This window comes from Triturus cristatus, chromosome 6 (genome assembly GCF_964204655.1).
Source record: "Triturus cristatus chromosome 6, aTriCri1.1, whole genome shotgun sequence".
In the NCBI taxonomy this organism is placed as follows: domain Eukaryota; kingdom Metazoa; phylum Chordata; class Amphibia; order Caudata; family Salamandridae; genus Triturus; species Triturus cristatus.
The window spans coordinates 140,397,713-140,414,291 of NC_140589.1; the positions used below are offsets into that span (position 1 = coordinate 140,397,713).

At 43.1% G+C, this 16,579-nt stretch overlaps 1 protein-coding gene across 1 annotated transcript in view; it reads left to right on the top strand.

Moving 5' to 3' along the window:
• SLC4A1AP (solute carrier family 4 member 1 adaptor protein) overlaps positions 1-16,579 on the top strand; it is a 92,674-nt gene that overhangs the window by 29,962 nt on the left and 46,133 nt on the right. Inside the window, exons 8-11 of the mRNA XM_085610352.1 lie at positions 3,268-3,457; positions 3,983-4,076; positions 9,994-10,234; positions 14,415-14,519. Coding sequence (XP_085466478.1) covers positions 3,268-3,457; positions 3,983-4,076; positions 9,994-10,234; positions 14,415-14,519 — 630 coding nt within the window. The remainder of the gene's footprint in view (positions 1-3,267; positions 3,458-3,982; positions 4,077-9,993; positions 10,235-14,414; positions 14,520-16,579) is intronic.

Consider the following 16,579-nt stretch of genomic DNA (forward strand, 5'->3'; position numbering starts at 1 on the left):
GATTAAACACTCAAGACACGTAGCACTCATAATAACCTTTGTTGACACGAGTAGACACTGGTTATTGGAAAGTTTAGAGTCAGTCTTAACCATAGCTCCAGCTGATGCGATCTCTAAAATTGAGATCTCTGAAACCATATGCTCTAGAACATTTGTCTCAATGGTCCCAGAATCAGGGTGACCTCATCTGACCTGCATGACTGGAGATGAAAAAGGAAAAGTCTGGGCAGAGTGCAACAAGTACACCCTTCTCTTTGAAGGTAACAGAGCATTTCCACAACCCAGATAGAACTTCAGCTTCTACCACGGCTGCTTAATAGTGGTGACATCGTAGCTGTCAAGCTGTCCTCATTCAGGTCTAATCAGTAAGCTGGGCCTTATGCAGATTTCCCCCTGAATCTGGTCACTCCTGGCACATGCAGTCCTGCTCCTTTGCAAAGGTGACTCTTTCTTCTCTTGACAGCTCACAGCTGCAGGCTGACTCTGCAAGCTCTCCCAGATGTTGCCAAGACCTGGAGCGAGAATGACAGGGAAGCAGGGTGACGCTACTGTTCTATTGTCTTTCTTTGTGACACAAGTGCGGAAGTCTCCTTAGTGTCAGGTCAGTGAAAATTAACCAAGTGCTGTCTGAAGGGGCCAGTACATATACCCCTCTAGTGGTTGAGCCTTCACGCCAGAACCTTTGGGATGGCATGGCGCTTTAGAAATTTTGTGGGCTCCTCCAATCCTACATTCTGTCCCTGGCCAAATTTTGTGGGTTACCTACAAGTGTCCACCCAGATTAGCCGGTCCCCTCTGTGTAGTGTGTATTAGCCTCTCTCTGGCGCCTTGCTCTTTGCTTTTGCCAAGTGAGATGGCTACAACTCAGAAATGGGGAAGGATTGACTTTGGTCCAGGCATTAGGAACAAAGGCAAAGTGCTAGATACCTCTCCCACCCAACAGGTTACAGATTTAAGGGAAGGGGACGGAGATTGGATTGGCAGGCTTGCACGCACGATATGGAGATCACCAGCTTGTGCAGCACACGCATATGAAGTACAATAGACCCAGCACTAAACACTTCATTCTGAATTCACACATGCCCATTCAAACAGCAGGCATCTTTCGTATTGGATGGCCAAGGATCCTGTTTATGCAGACTGAACCAGCCTCTTACAAGGGAGGATTCTGTAGGCAGCCTCCCGATAGGTTTACAGGTAAAAGAAACTTGTTAATTTGGAATCTTGCTGCAGCCACTGTCCATCACCAAATACACTCAGCAAAAACTTAATAGACACTCTCGCTCAGATTGTCGATCTCAGTGCGGTGAATGCACTTGGCTTTAAAGACAGGATGGCAGAGCTTCACCAATCCATTAATGGGACGTTCGTCCCAACACAGCTAGCTGAGTGGAAGGGCAGTAGGTGCAAGACTTGGTGAGCGAAAGGCCCACTGACTCTGTAGTATCTGCTTGCTGCCTTAACATGAGGCAAACTTGTTCTCTTCTCACACACTCTTGGTCTATGGAACTCCATGTTTGTTAGAACCGGCCAAGAGTGCACACTCCTAGGTAAGACGTCCATTTTGCATTCTGGCTCGGTTGTTGCTAAATATCAATAGGCACACAAAAGACCACTTGAGAGACACATCAATAGCTGCATGAATTGACTACAAAATACATCCAATAGGATCTTCAGGAAGTCTCGTGTCTAAGCTGTATGACATATCTTTCTAAGACTACAAACACTGGGACTCCTATATCTTACAGAAAGGACTTCCAAAGAAATATGGTGGGCACAGATAAAGCCTGCCACACTTGCATCTAACGTGCCCACTTCCCAATGGCTGGCCCATAACCACTCTTTCTTAAGCCTTGATCTTATGTCTCAGGAGGCCAACACACCCTCCATATTTGGATGATGTTTATTGTCCAGTTTATTCCCATAGGATGTACCATTCCTACTTGAGTTTGAACCAGACCCTTCCCTGGCTGTCCTCGCTTTTCTGATTCTCTCCTTTATTTTATATAATGCTTGTTACATGCAGATTTGTTTATTCTGAAACTGTTATTTACCTAGGAGCCTAGAGGTGTTCAGCTTTTTGCCCACACAGGGTCGCCCGCCTCATTTCTACACTGAGTTGCTTTAAATATTGTTCTCATGTACAGCTAATGTAGGAGAATTCTTGTGGAGCTACACACCCTGGAGAGTTGCAGAGAGATGTCGGAATGGCATACTGCTACATTTTTCCATATTCTTGCTACCTTCAATCATATACAAAATACCTGAAAAAAACGATTCCTTGATTAATGATAATATTGAATATAGCAACCTAATTTGTTGAACTGTCATTACACGTGTTACTATTACCTGACTTCAAGGTACTCCACTTTGACATTTGAAGCATGCAATACAGAATTAGTTCTGCGGGAAGTGCATACCTCTCTGAGGTAAGATTTGTAGAGCCTTAATAATTCCTTTAAAGTTTAACTGATAAGAATTAATGAAGAAACTAACAATAATTAAACTCATGCTCTTCTTGGTTAGATTAATGAGAACTCTTTTTCACTGAGACAAGGGTGGCTTCAGCCCAACAGTGACAATTAACTGCATTTAAAAAGATGAAATGGAGAGATGCTTGCTGTGTGCCTCCAGTCTCCTGGGGCATGCTGTCCCAGATCCTTGAAACTGTTCTTCTGGACAAAGAGGCAGTTGAGTGAGATTGAACACATTAGATGAGAGATGCATGGCACATTTGAATACTTTAAGTCTCGGATCTGGGAAGTGCCAGAGCTCCACATGTTATAAAGCTTGCATTACGTTCAGAGGAATCCACCTTTTGCATCTCTGTGTCCTGGAGACTTGTGTCCCGATTCCCACTTGGTTGGAGTTTTCCAACACTTCTACAAACCTATGTTTGCTCTGGAGATGGAATTGGGTGTCATTTATTTCACCTGGTGATTGCTGGGTGAGTTAAATACCTCATTCTGTGTTAAATTCCAGCAGCTCAAACCTGCCAGAATTTACACAGTTTAAAAATGCATGTTTTTTACGGTACCAGGTGTATTGTGGTGCATTAAGCACAAAAATCAGCATGTTAGTCCTCCAAAACCTGGAATAGTACTGTTAATCGCTCTCAATAAATAACGTACCACATAGTAAAGTTATTTATCAGATGCAATAAATAGCACCTATTGCTCTGACAAACTCAGAATCAGGGCTATAGAGCACCGTTTACTGCGATCTGGGCATACACCGCAAGGTGATCAACATTGCTTTATTCCTCAGGTCAGTCCCTGTCTGCCGCCCAAGATTCTCTGGATGCATTTATGAAGGAAATAAGGTCTGGCGAAGCGCTGGACAGTGTGACGCGGAAGAAGCTGCACATACGTTCTTCCGAGCTGAAGAAGGAGCAGCAGAGGCTGGAGGTCTTGGTCAAGATGGTGAAGCCGACCTCGTTGCCTGAGCTGAAGCCTCAGTAAGTGTGGGCAGGCTTGCAGCTTAGGCGGGCTGGTCACTGTAGCGTGTAACGGGCATCATGGCTGCCTGTTCGAGGGAGTTTTTACTCCTGGGATATGTACTTCAGGGCCTTAGTAGTGTACATAAGAGAACAGTGTTAGTAGTTTGTTAACATTATTAGGTTCACTTTAACTTCAGGTGAAAGGTAATGCCTTTGGTAATGCGTTAGTTTGTGGGGTTGTCATTTGGTTTTTATTAACAACTCTCCCGAAAAGTGAGGAATTGCAGTTATTCCAATCCACTGACATATTGTTCTAAAACTATAGGAATAGATTATCCAATCTTCTGCCCAGTTTGCTGATTTCCAGTAAGTTAGGATTAGGGACAAGTGTGATAAATGAGCAATTATTCTATGAAGCACTTGTCAAGCGTTGTACTGGAACGATGCTTAAATTCTTCTAATCTGAGTGACCTGCTTAATTATGCACTAGTTATGTTTGATCATTTCCCTTTTTCTAACTTCTTTCTTTGTTCACTTTAAAAGGGATGCTTCTGAGAAACCCAAGACACTAGCTCTTCCCATGTTTGGTGCAATGAAAGGGGGAAAGAAGTTTAAACTGAAAACTGGAGCGATAGGGGTAAGATTTTTGTTTTTCTTTCTTTTTAGCGTTGGGTTGTGAAGTGAGCGTGTTCAAGTTAATCAAGAGAGGGGGACTAGGAGCTAATTAAGGTCCAGCACCCCTGCCCCCATCTAATCATAGTCACACATGAAGAGGGGGCTGTTCCTACAGAGATAGAAAAAGCTAGGAAATAGAGATTGGAACCCTACAGAAGGAGGGGATCCTAGTGATCAGAAAATAATGCCTTCACACACCCAAAGAGGTGTCATGCTTCATCATTGGGCTCGCTCCTCGTCGGGCCGGCCCTGCAATGCACATGGGGCCCACAGGGAGACTATCGGAGATCTTCTATTTATGCCGAAATGATGAGTGATTGAATGGTTAGTGAAGATTAAGAGCTGTGTGGATTAAAAATTCATAAGAAGTACCCATCCAATTTGAATAAAGTAGCCCCTTTTAACAGGAATAAAAAGAAAAAGTGAGTGCTGCCAATTTGGATCTAAGGACCGTGACAACCTCACTGTGAGTGTTGTAGGGCGACCTGTTTCACGCCTCGATGGCCCAGGATGGCTCCACGTTGTTTCTTCATGACCGAGAAAATCCCTGCCCTACACCAAGAGGGGATATGTGACGAATATTAGGTATCTCAAATAAACTAATGTCTGCTTTACCTGCTTGTATGCAGAAAAAGGGGAGAAGTATTCCAATCTCTATAGGAACAACCCCCTCTTCATGTGTGACTTTGAATGTGTTAAAGCCAATGTGAATTGGTGTTGAAATCCTATCACTATTACTCTTAACTAATAATGATGATATGGATTTTGATGAATGACTCGTTGTCTACTCTTGTCCTGAGTTTGATCTCTCAAACACAGGGTCTTTGATCTCTCAAACACAGGGTATTTCTTGTACGAGATGCACACACAGAGCTCTATTTTTTAGTCTTACACTAAAAACTGGAGTTGTTAGGTTTGTGTGTTGAATAGTTATTTTCATAATAGTTACAGGTGCACAAATGGAGAGTTTTTGAAGATTTATTTTAAAGTGTCATTGCACAAGTTTGTGCAGAGTGCACCATGTCTTATTGTATAACTCAGCATTGGACAATCTAAAAATGTGACAGATAATATCAAATGGTGAACAAGAAATTAAGGTTAATCTAGGAACCCATATTGATGGAAAAATAGATTAGAACAATCTTCAAAGGTCAGCAACATTATTTGCTTGAAGCGGCGTGCCTCAAATTTGTTAGCTGATGCTGATCTCACTGTTTTTGCTGCTCCACAATGCTGTATTTTAGTAATTGTCATCGTCCATTTCTTCATCATGTTTCCTTTTTTATTTCATGATTACCAAATGTGTGCTGATCTTCTGCCTGACGTTTTCTAGGTTGTCATAATTATCTTGGATGCTCCGCTTAGCATAGGATCCAAGAGTCTTGTCTGGGATATGTAGAATTTGTGTCCCTTGGTCTTGAACATGTGCCCAGAAGACTACGGGCATTTTCTTTTCAAATAGGCCCCCATTGTTAATCTGTCGACCTCATGTCTCTGTCTGTTTTCCTAACAATTTATCTTTCCTGTGTAAGAAAATAGGTTTTACAGCCAGCATTTGGGAGGTTTACCCCTGATTAGGTGGCACAAGCAAGTATCAACTGACTAAATCCTTTGTCTGTGTTCTCAGGAAGCAGTGCCGCCCAGAACCTTGCCTGTCAGCTAGCCTGAATGAAACCAGAAACATCTGTTTCTCAATAGGGTTGAGACCTGCAGTAGACATTCCAGAACTGTGATTTCAGTGAGGCTGCATATTGATTTGACCTCCCCTATAGCACTCTTGTCTTCATGGGGCCTATATCACTGTTTTTTCACTCTTAACAGGATTACGTGGGAGTTTGTTTCGAAATCCTTGATCATAGGGTGGTGTCATGTTGGCTGACACCATTCATCATAATTCCAATACTAGTTGAACCATTTTTTATTTTTTTTATTTTACGTAGTTTTATACAGCGCAAACTTGACCCAAAATCGGTCCCTGTATGCTTGTTTCCGGTCCAGGGAAGACATGACTTGACTGTTTGGGCTGGACTGTTCCCATGAGGCACAGGGTCAGACTAATTTGCATATGGGCATGTCTGAACTGGGGTGGCAGAGTGGGCTAAAGAACGGTGATGGATTAAACCCAGATCAGTTGACTGGGGGTGAGGGCTTGCAATGTTCAACACTCTGTCCATCATCCCCTTTGGTTTTGCTTTGTTCGCCCTAAGTTGGTAGGGTATGCCCAAACGTGGATCCCTTCCTCACTTTGCCACTGGGTTCAAGATAGCCTGACTGATGAGGGTTATAAATCCAAAACCGGTCCCAGGATGCTTGTTTCCGGTCCAGGGAAGACGTGGCTTGGCAGTTCGGCTGGACTGTTCCCATGAGGCACAGGGTCAGACTGATTTGCATATGTCCATGTCTGAACTGGGGTAGCGGAGTGAGCTAAAGAATGATGATGGATTAAGCCCGATCAGTTGACTGGGGGTGAGTGCTTGCAATGTTCAACACTCCGTCCATCATCCCCTTTGGTTTTGCTTTGACCCGAAGGTATCGGGTATCAGAGCGCTTTACATAGCAGCAGTTGCGTTACATGAGGACACATTCGTTTTTGTTAGGCATGGGGAGATTAAGTGATGTGCCCAGAATCACAGGATGGTCAGCGTCATTGCTGAGACTCGAACCCGCTTCCCCAGATTCGAAGTCGATCACCCTAGCCGTTAGGCCAACTACTCTCCCCATCTCTCTATCACTTGCAGTTATAGAGATACCAGGTTTTGACAACATGACTGGATCTAGCATTTCATTTCAATGCTCCAGTATGAATGGAGAGTCCCGTACCAGGGGTGTCCTTGCCACCTGAAGGTTTTTTTTTTTGTAATAAGTAAATTTTATTGTTTAAAAAAAAAAAATAGGAAACCATTACAGTTGACAATTTGTAAATCAGCTGTGCATCAACACCACGTCCCGTGTATCTCCCTATAAAACAATCCCAAATCATTTGTCATATTTTGGCTGTAAAACCAATAATATTTTGACCACTTCCTGCATACTTTATCATGTTTGCATGGGCACCCTGTAGCCAGGTAAGTTGTTATTCCACTTTCGGGCATCAGTGCATAGCATCCCACCTTGCTGGCAGTGTAGGTGCTTGTGGAGATTTCCAGCAACGGGCGATGTCCCTTTTAGCTAAGACTGTGGTTATTCCCACCAAGGTTCGATCCACTCTTGTCCCTCCAGGTCATCCAAGATCCCCGCAAGAGCTATTTTAGGGGTTGGTTCGAGTTATGTCGCCAGGACCTAGGTGAGTGTTTTCTCGATGGTCTTTCAAAGTTCAGCAATCTTGGGGCATGCCCTTATCGTGTGGAAGAAATATGCGTTCTGGTGACAGCACCGGAAGCAGACCAGGTTGGATATCAGATTAGCTTGCCAGAAGGATGGGGGACAGGATATGTTACATAAAAATATTTCAGTTGAAGGAGGTGGCAACATGAGGAAATGGCAATATTACGATATAATTAAATATGCATCGGCCAGGCAACCTACCCAGTTCTCCCATCTCTGCTGCAGGTTTGGGAATGTATTTGGAGCATGCATTATTAACGTCTGGTAAAGATGGGAGGTTTCCCCCTGTCCCAAACCATCTCATGAGGACTTCTAGGGGGTTGTATTTGGGGAGGTCAAGCAATATTGTTTGACTCACCAGGATATGTCGTAATTGCAGGAATTTATGGAATTGGGTTTTTGAGAGCCTGAAGTGGGATTTGAGATCTTGGAATTACTTTATGCTTGAACCCTGCCAAACATATCCCAGGTTGGTAATCCCAATTCTGTCCCATTGTTTAAACCCGGCCATCCATACTGTGTTCCACAGCCATGTCCCTTAACATAATGAAGTTTGCATTGTAGGTTTTTGGTCCCATCCTATCATAGGCAGCGCTGAGTGCCAGATTAGGAACACTATCCTGGTGGGTTCTGGAAGGTGGTGGGTGTTGAATTTTCCATACAAAAGGCCCATTATTTGATCTACGCCTAAGAGGGATAGCTCTGTACGGTAGTCCAGGTCATCTCACCCACAGCATAAGCAGTCATTTATTACCAGGATTTGGAATACCGAGTAATAACGACGGAGAGCCGCCATGCCTAGACCTCGATTGTCTATTGGTAACATTTATTCAGGGCTATTCAGGGGGGTTCCGCCAGCCCAGAGGAAGGAGCGGTTTAAGCATTTAGTTAGGGTGTATAAAAATTGGGGCAGGATCATCATTATGAACAGGGCTATTATGTCGAGGATGTGGACTGGGAGTTGCTACCAGCGTTGGAGATCCTATTTCATTCTTGTCTGGAGTGAAGTGATAATAAAGTTCCAAGTGAAGCCTCGCTCTGCGTAGATACAAGTGAGCCGTGTATGGTGATAGACTCATTCCAGGTGGCCTTGTCTCATGTCTCATTTAAAAAAGAGTAGTAAGGATTTGGACGAGTTAGTACGAAGTCTTAATGCCTTTTCATATAATGCGAGGATGTGAAGGACCAGAGAGCCCGATTGTTGGGAGTGTGAGAGATATAGCAGAATATCATCAGCATACAGTTATTCGTCTTCTGCCCCTCCTTCTCAGGTCCAGCTGCTTAATTGGGTGTCACATCATATCAGCCGCGCTAGGGGTTCTATGGCTAGGCCAAAGCCCATCCTACTTCTGCATTTAGGAAAGGGTTCTGAAGCACCCTATTAATTCTGACCTGCGCCAATGGATTAGAGTAGAGAAGTTTGGGCCACCTGAAGATTTAAGCAATTACTGGTCTATAAGATATGGGCACCTAAAGTTTGATAGCTGGGTGCTCCGCCATTCCCAGCTAAAAGGAGTCACCTTGTTAGAACATTTGACTTTCTAGACCAGTTTGGAGCTATGACTTAAACTGTGTCTCTTGTATACACTTGTCACTGACTAGAGAAACTCCAGTGGACGTTTCAACTGTACATCGGACAGTTGTTTTGAAAAGCTGTCCTTTAGCACCCAGAACCCATCATTTTTGCCTACATTGGAATTCCACTTTTAGGTTGTGAGTTTTAAGGTTATTACAATAAGTTTGAGCTTAGTGATATTTTTGACAGATTTTGAGTAGTCCGGGCTGATTCCACTGTGCCCCCTCTCCCCTGTCTTACTCGTAGAGCGACTAATGATAAACTAGAACAAAGTGCAGATGTGCAAAACCTTACTTAATACATTGCAGTATCCTATCTGCCACCTTAGTTTCATTGACCGAAGACTTTAAAAAAAAGTCATAGTAAGAGAACTAAAATCCAGATGTTATGAGGTAAGTCTTGCTTGGACTGTAATTTCCTTCTTGTTTGTTTTGTCACTTATTGTGTACCAACTGTACTTTAACTCCCTTAAATAAAGATGTAGTCCTTATAAATTCGTTGTCTCTGATATGCACATGGAGTTTATTGTGTAAGAATGATCTTCCATACTGGGTCTTGAGTTTTTAACCTTCGACTATCTGCTAGAATGAGCTTATTTACGTGTTCAAAATAAGTAACTTGGTTATTAAAATGGAGGGCGAGAATATATGTAAGCACAGACCTATTTGATTTAAAAAATAAAATAGCTTAAACATTTTTGAGTTTGCATTTTATGACTTCCTTACCCAAAAGAACTGCACTTCAGAGTAGAAAATCCTAAACAGGAGAGCTTTTTTAGGCTTTGAGTGAAAAGGCTAGGTAAAATATTTTAAAGCCATGGGCAAATATGTCTGTAAAGTCTCTGGTTATTTGGCATATTCCTCCAAGATAGTAGGATTGGTAACTCTAATAGCATAAATGAACACTGCAATCACGGTGGTGTAATGCATATTTAATAAGATTGTCTCAACAATACATTGTGCATTTACTTTTTCTTCAGAATATGCCTCCCCAGCGGATAAACCTACCTGGAAGCCTATTTAACATGAAAGGGGGTGGATCAGAGCCGGAAGAGGAGGAGGAGGATGAAGTGGTTAAGGAGGAACATGAAGGAAAATACATTGCCGACAGGTTTCAAAACTCAGAAATGGAACTGAAAGCAAAGGATGATCTAGAAAAGAGGCTTTCTCCTTCCAGTGGCCAATCCTCCAGCTCAAAATCAGATGAGGATACTGCTATCGGCAAGTTATTTGAGCTGATGACCTTAGTCTCAGTAGTTGTCAGTAGCGAGCATTCAACTCGCAGGCATCTTATTGACATACCTCATTGATTGTTTGACCTTTGTACACATGTCTTTATCCATAACATTGTGTCCAGTTCTTGATGCAAACATTTTCAGAAGGATTGGGGTAGACTAGGACAGTTTTTGTTTTGCCTACATGTTCCACCAGTGCAGGCTGAAGAATTGTGACATGCATACTCCAGGGAACTGGAAGGGAGAATGAACATTCATGTTCCTGAAGGGAGTGAACATAGTTTATGTACCAAGTCTCATTCGGTGAAAGACCATTTCTAGAACGAGAAGCTGCGACATGAACCTGGATGAGAGAGGTTTGGGCATAACTGTGAAAATGTGTGTCTCAGTGGATCATTAGTCGTAGGCTTCTACAAAAGATGTCTTTGCCTCTTCTCTTTTAGAGTTACATCAGCTTGTTGCAGTACACATAATGAATTTGTTCCATTTTGCTTGTATGCATGAGTGTTTGAGAACAAGCTTAGGAGACAGTTGCTTGTTATTATAATTACCTAGCTGCTTCCATACTCCTCCAAGCTGCTGTAGAGACTTGTTCACAGACAAAAGATGGCCAACAGAGGGTCCTTAAATTGGGAAGACGTGGCATTAAGGTGGGTTACCTGAAGCTATGAATTCTCCCAGCACAGGAGGATGGGGGGGTCAGGTTAGTTTACTGTGCAACTGTAATGAACAAATACAAATCGTTTTAGACATAACTAAACGTTAAAAAAAAACAAAATATGTTTTTAAAAGGGGCTCAAAAATCATGATTTGTATCAGAACATGGAAAGGCACGTTCTGTAACATAGTTTTTATGTATTTGATGAAGGTCCTGCTGAAGGGAGGGCTTCCTGCTAGATAAAGGGAGTAAAACACTTCCACAACATGGAGAACTCATTAAAATATTAAACATTCCTAGGGGGAAAAATCCTTTAAAATACTTTGTATCTGGATTACCTTTGTTTTTCCCCAGAGAGCCTATATACCTTTGGCAAGTTTGGAAATGGGTTGAAATCTTCAGCTAGGTCCTGAACATTGTCTTGTAAATGTCACCCTGTCGGGTTGCAATGGAGGTGTGGACTTGGTTTTTGGATGATTCATTTGCCAAATGTTCTCAAGAAAGCTGTGTGGCTCAAAATGTAGAAAATGGCATCATAGTTCAAAAAAAGGCATACCAAAAATGGGGATTCTGGTGATAGTTCTTGCAGTGCCCATTGTGGAGTTCCCAGTCAAAAGTACCTGGGGGATAATGGTTTGAATATTCGGTTTCCTGTCCAAATAGCTTTTCAGTTTCTCTTTTGTATGAATGATTGTCAGACCAATACATTTTCCTCGCAGCCCCGTCTCGCCGCTTTCTGAGTCTCTAAACACAAAGAGATCTAAAAAACATCATTTGCAGCCTCTGTAGCTGAAGCCATTTTGAAATTTCAAAGGAAGATTTTTCAAGATCACAGCACAGCCCTAGTTTTTATGGGGAATTTATGGATAACTCGGGATACCCTAATGTTATTTGAAATAAATGAGATCTCCTTACCCCCTGCAAGCTTGTGGGCAGTAAAGCACTTCCACAAAATGGAGAACTCAGAGGTATGTGGCTCTTTTGGAGCAGGTCTTCGTGCCAGCTCCCCCTGCGACTTTCCTCCTGACCAGCTTGCCTTCTGTCTGCTACCCTCTGCTGCCTTCGGTTTGGTGCCTCCACTACTCGTTTCTGCTTGTTTTTTGTCCTTTTCTCTGCTCGCTCCTGCCCCCTATTTTGCCTCTTTTTGCTTGTATCTGACCTTTATTTCGCCTTTTTTTTGGTGCTAATTTCTGACCTTTATTTTGCCTCTTTCTGCTCCTTTCTAACCTTTATTCTGACGTTGTATTTACAGCACCTAAATACCCCTCGGGGTGACAGCGCTGCGCTCTACAAATGCTGATTGATATTCAATTAGATTCTCCGGTTCCCACTGTGAAAATCGACCAGAAGTAGAGCTGCTATGTGAAGCAGGGCAAATGTTTGAGAGTGCGGACTTTAAAGTAGGAGGGTGGGGTAGATTGCTTCAATGCCAAACATGACCCATAGTTGACTTGAATAGGTCATCAGTACGTATTTCATTTTCTGTTGCCTACCGTGTGCATGTTAAGTAATTGGATATCGAGAATGATCATGCACTCCATAGACACTGTACATGACCAGAATAAAAAAGAGCTTGTATGATACTAGCCAGGATGTAATGTATATTTATTCTTGACCACACAAGAAGTCAGACACATAGAACTCAACAGATGCATTCATGCATAGATCAAGAGAGCACTGGCAATTCACAAAAAAGTGAATAGAGGTGCAGCAGGGTGTACTTTTCTCCTCAAGGACCATTGGGCATGCCCTGAAAACTTAAACCTCATCATTTGTTCAAGAAGATCAGTTGCCATTTGCCTACATGACCTCAGACCAATGTCCACTGCTATTTCGATGTCCTTCATCAGAGAAGTTTAGCATTTTCCTCTTACAAGTTTGTACCCCATGTCCGATTGTTGTCTTTGGGGACACTGGAATAAATGTTTAAACAGGAGCTTACCTACATCACTGTGCAGGCAGTTGTAAAACCTTCTCTCAATAGGGTAATAGCATTTTGCTGACAAAACCTAGTGAGCAGTACACCCACTAATTAATACAATACTATGGTCGTATTTTTAGAGATCTTGATCTACATAAAGTTTTTTTTTCCTGAATATCTGATGACTGCTGACACTCCAAAAGCCATTGCAAACACAACAAGATGATGGACGGAGTGCTGAAACTTTTCAACCACTCACCCCCAGTCACATATCGGGTTTAATCCATCGATATCTTGCTCACTATGCCACCCCAGTTTGGACCCAGCCATGCGCAAATCAGTCTTGACCCTGTTCCTCATGGGCTGCCAAACCAGGTCCTCCCTGGACGGAAAACGAGCATCCTGGGCCCGGTGTCAGGGTTTCACCCCCTCATCAGCCAGGCTAGCTTGAATACAGTGACACAGTAAGCAAGGGACCCACATCTGGGCATGCCCTTGGCCACTTAGGAAACATAGCAAACACAGCAAGATGATGGACGGAGTGCTGAACCTTTTCAACCACTCGCCCTCAGTCACAGATCTGGGTTTAATCCATCGTTCTTTTGCTCACTATGCCACCCCAGTTTGGACCCAGCCATATGCAAATCAGTCTTGACCCTGATCCTCATGGGAACAGTCCAGCCTGAACTGTCAGGCCAGGTCCTCCTTGGACTGGAAACACGCATCTTGGGGCTGGTTGTGGGGTTTCACCCCTCATCAGCCAGGCTAGCTTGAATACAGTGGCACAGTAAGCAAGGGATCCACATCTGGGCATACCCTTGGTCACGTAGGAAAACATAGCAAATACATCAAGATGATGGACCGAGTGCTGAAACTTTTCAACCACTCACCCCGTCACAGATTTGGGTTTAATCCATTGTTCTTTGCTCATTATGCTACCCCAGGTTGGACCCAGTCATATGCAAATCAGTCTTGACCCTGTTCCTCATGGGAAAAGTTCATCCCGAACTGTCAGGCCAGGTCCCACCTGGACCTGAAACAAGCACACCTCATCAGCTGGGCTAGCTTGAATACAGTGGCATAGTGTGCAGGGTACCTACGTCTGGGCATACCCATGGCCACTTAGAGCAAACATAGCAACACAACGATAGGGTAATAGCATTTTGCTGACAAAACCTAGTGGGCAGTTCTTAATACAATCCTATAGTTGTATGTTCAGAAATCTGGATATACAAAAAGGTTTTTTCCCCTGAATATCTGATGACTGCGGACACTCCAAAAGCCATCTCACAAACCTAGGGTTGGGCTGCTTTGGGTAGAGATGTGGCATCAGGTGGTTAAAGGTTAATGCCTTAATACTGCTAATACAACATTGCAGATTGCAGGAAAGCGTCTGGTCAGTGGACTTCTACTGGTCGATGGAAGGGATACCTCGATGATTATCTCTACTATAACCACATACTTGATAGTCATGCTTGTACATTGTTTGAAGAACGTTTATAGTTAAGATTAATGTAGAACTATTCTACATTTTCTTTTACTACACATACTGCATTCTCTGTTGACCTTTTATGATTTTTCCTTCAGGAACCAGTGACCGGGATCAAGGTGTTGGTGATGAAACAAGGTCTCAGAAGAAAGTAGACGGATGTCATGATGACACAGTAACACAATCCCAGCATCATTCCACAGGTTAGCAGCCTAATCACCTGCATTTCTGGTTTCATGAAGCATGGAATGCACCTCCGCTGCATATTAAGAATGCCTCCAAATGACTGGGTTTCCGAAAACTTCTGAACACTTTGGCTGTACAACACTCTTTAGCTTTCCAATTCTTTTTTTTCCCTGTGTGTCTATCACTGCCTTATTAGCTAGTGCCAAGTTGCCTCCGGATATTCGCTGCACTTTAGAAATCCTAATAACATAACATGAATATTGCCCTCTCACACTAGTTTCTTCTAAATTATTTACTGTGTATCCACAAAGCCCCCGCAAGTTTCCATTCTGCTCCTGTCAGCTTTAACCTCTACATGGAGCTGCTTTGTGCTTTACTCACAAATAACAAATGAAAATTCACCTGTTAACCAATGATCCACATCTCTTATTAAAAGTCTAAGACATCCAGTGCCTCAAACACTGCCTGCACATAATCCAGAGCTGTATGTCCAGGTCCTACCTGAAGCTCATCCCAAACAAGACAGAATTGCCGATAGTTGCCAAGAACAACAATCAAGCAACATTACAAACCTAGCTCAATGATATGAACCTTGACCGCTTCGAACACCAACTTTCACCCAACGCCATGTGACGTGCAATCACCCTGGACACCAGCCACACCCTCAGGTAACACATTGACAAAAAAACAGACAGCCTGGTACCATCTCTCTCTTCTAAAGAAAGTGAAACCTTTTCCTCCAGGAAGCACCTTCAGTCCTGCTTTTCTGTTCAAGCTCTCACAGGTGAATGTTGGTAACTCTCTGCTCCATGGCCTCCCATCTCCAGTCTGGCACCCCTAACGGCATCTTGCATGCTGCAGCACATCTCATCAGGGCCTTAAGAAAATATGATCACATCACCCCTAGCCTGATAGAATGCAACTGGCTCCTGGCTTCCCTTGCCAGCCCACACTGTCGTCAAAACCAACTTCATAATTTATATAGACCAACTCACATTCTCTGGTGGTTCTCTGCACACCCGCAGCCACGATACCACGGACTGCAGACTAAGTAGTGCAAAATGAAAAAAACAGGGCACCCAGCCTTTTCTGAGCACCAAGGCTGTGGGACAACTTACCTGTATCCATTAGGACTGCCTCAACGGTGCTCCAATTTAGAAAAGAGTTGAAGACGCACCTCTTTTAAAACATTGCAATGCATTAACCGTCCTCAAATCAGCTACATCTCCTATCACCTGTTGAATATATGCTCCCCTGTACAGCTCTCCACTTCATTTTGGCTAGGTATGTGCTGTAGAAAGGCCCCATACATATATACATTTTAATGTCCCCTCTGTTTATAGAAATATAACCTCTCAAATTCTGTTTGCTAATCTCCAAGATTACTTATATTTGATGTTGGTTAGTCTATGTAGTACCAAAAAGGCAATAACCTTCTTCTTTTTTCATGCAGCCAAGATGTACCTTGAGGTTGCAAAAGAGTTGCATTGTTTGAAAGGCAGGCTATATTTATTTGAAAGAGCAGCTGTATGGATAACCATCAATCACTCGTCCACGCTCACATATGGTCATGGAGGCAAAAGTCCCCAGTTAAGGAGCACTCAACAGACTTTACATGTAGGAGCTGGCGTGCTTTTCACCCCATCCAACGCCCTCTTTCTCCCACCCACTCCACAGTGATACTGGTGAAAAAGTCTGAACTTTATATTAAACATTAGCCTGCCACTGCTACCAGATTAAATTCGCTGGTTCATATTCCTTGCCCTGAACTGTGCCCTCAGTGCTGTAGTGGATGTGGCGGACATTGGAATGTCAAATTTACTATTTTAACTCCAGTCCTAAAATATTTGGGATAGAGCAATAGTTGCATTTTGGAAAGGCAAGCTGTATTTATTTGAAAGAGCAGCTGTATGGATATTTGCCTCGTAATGAAGGATATTTGCACTTTATTGTTTTCTTTGATTTGCAGTCGATTTGGCACCTTCTACTGACCTGCTCTGGCTGGAATGTTATACAGTGTTTCACATATCACACCCTCAATACTGTCAATAAAATCAGCTACGTTTGGGAAATTAAT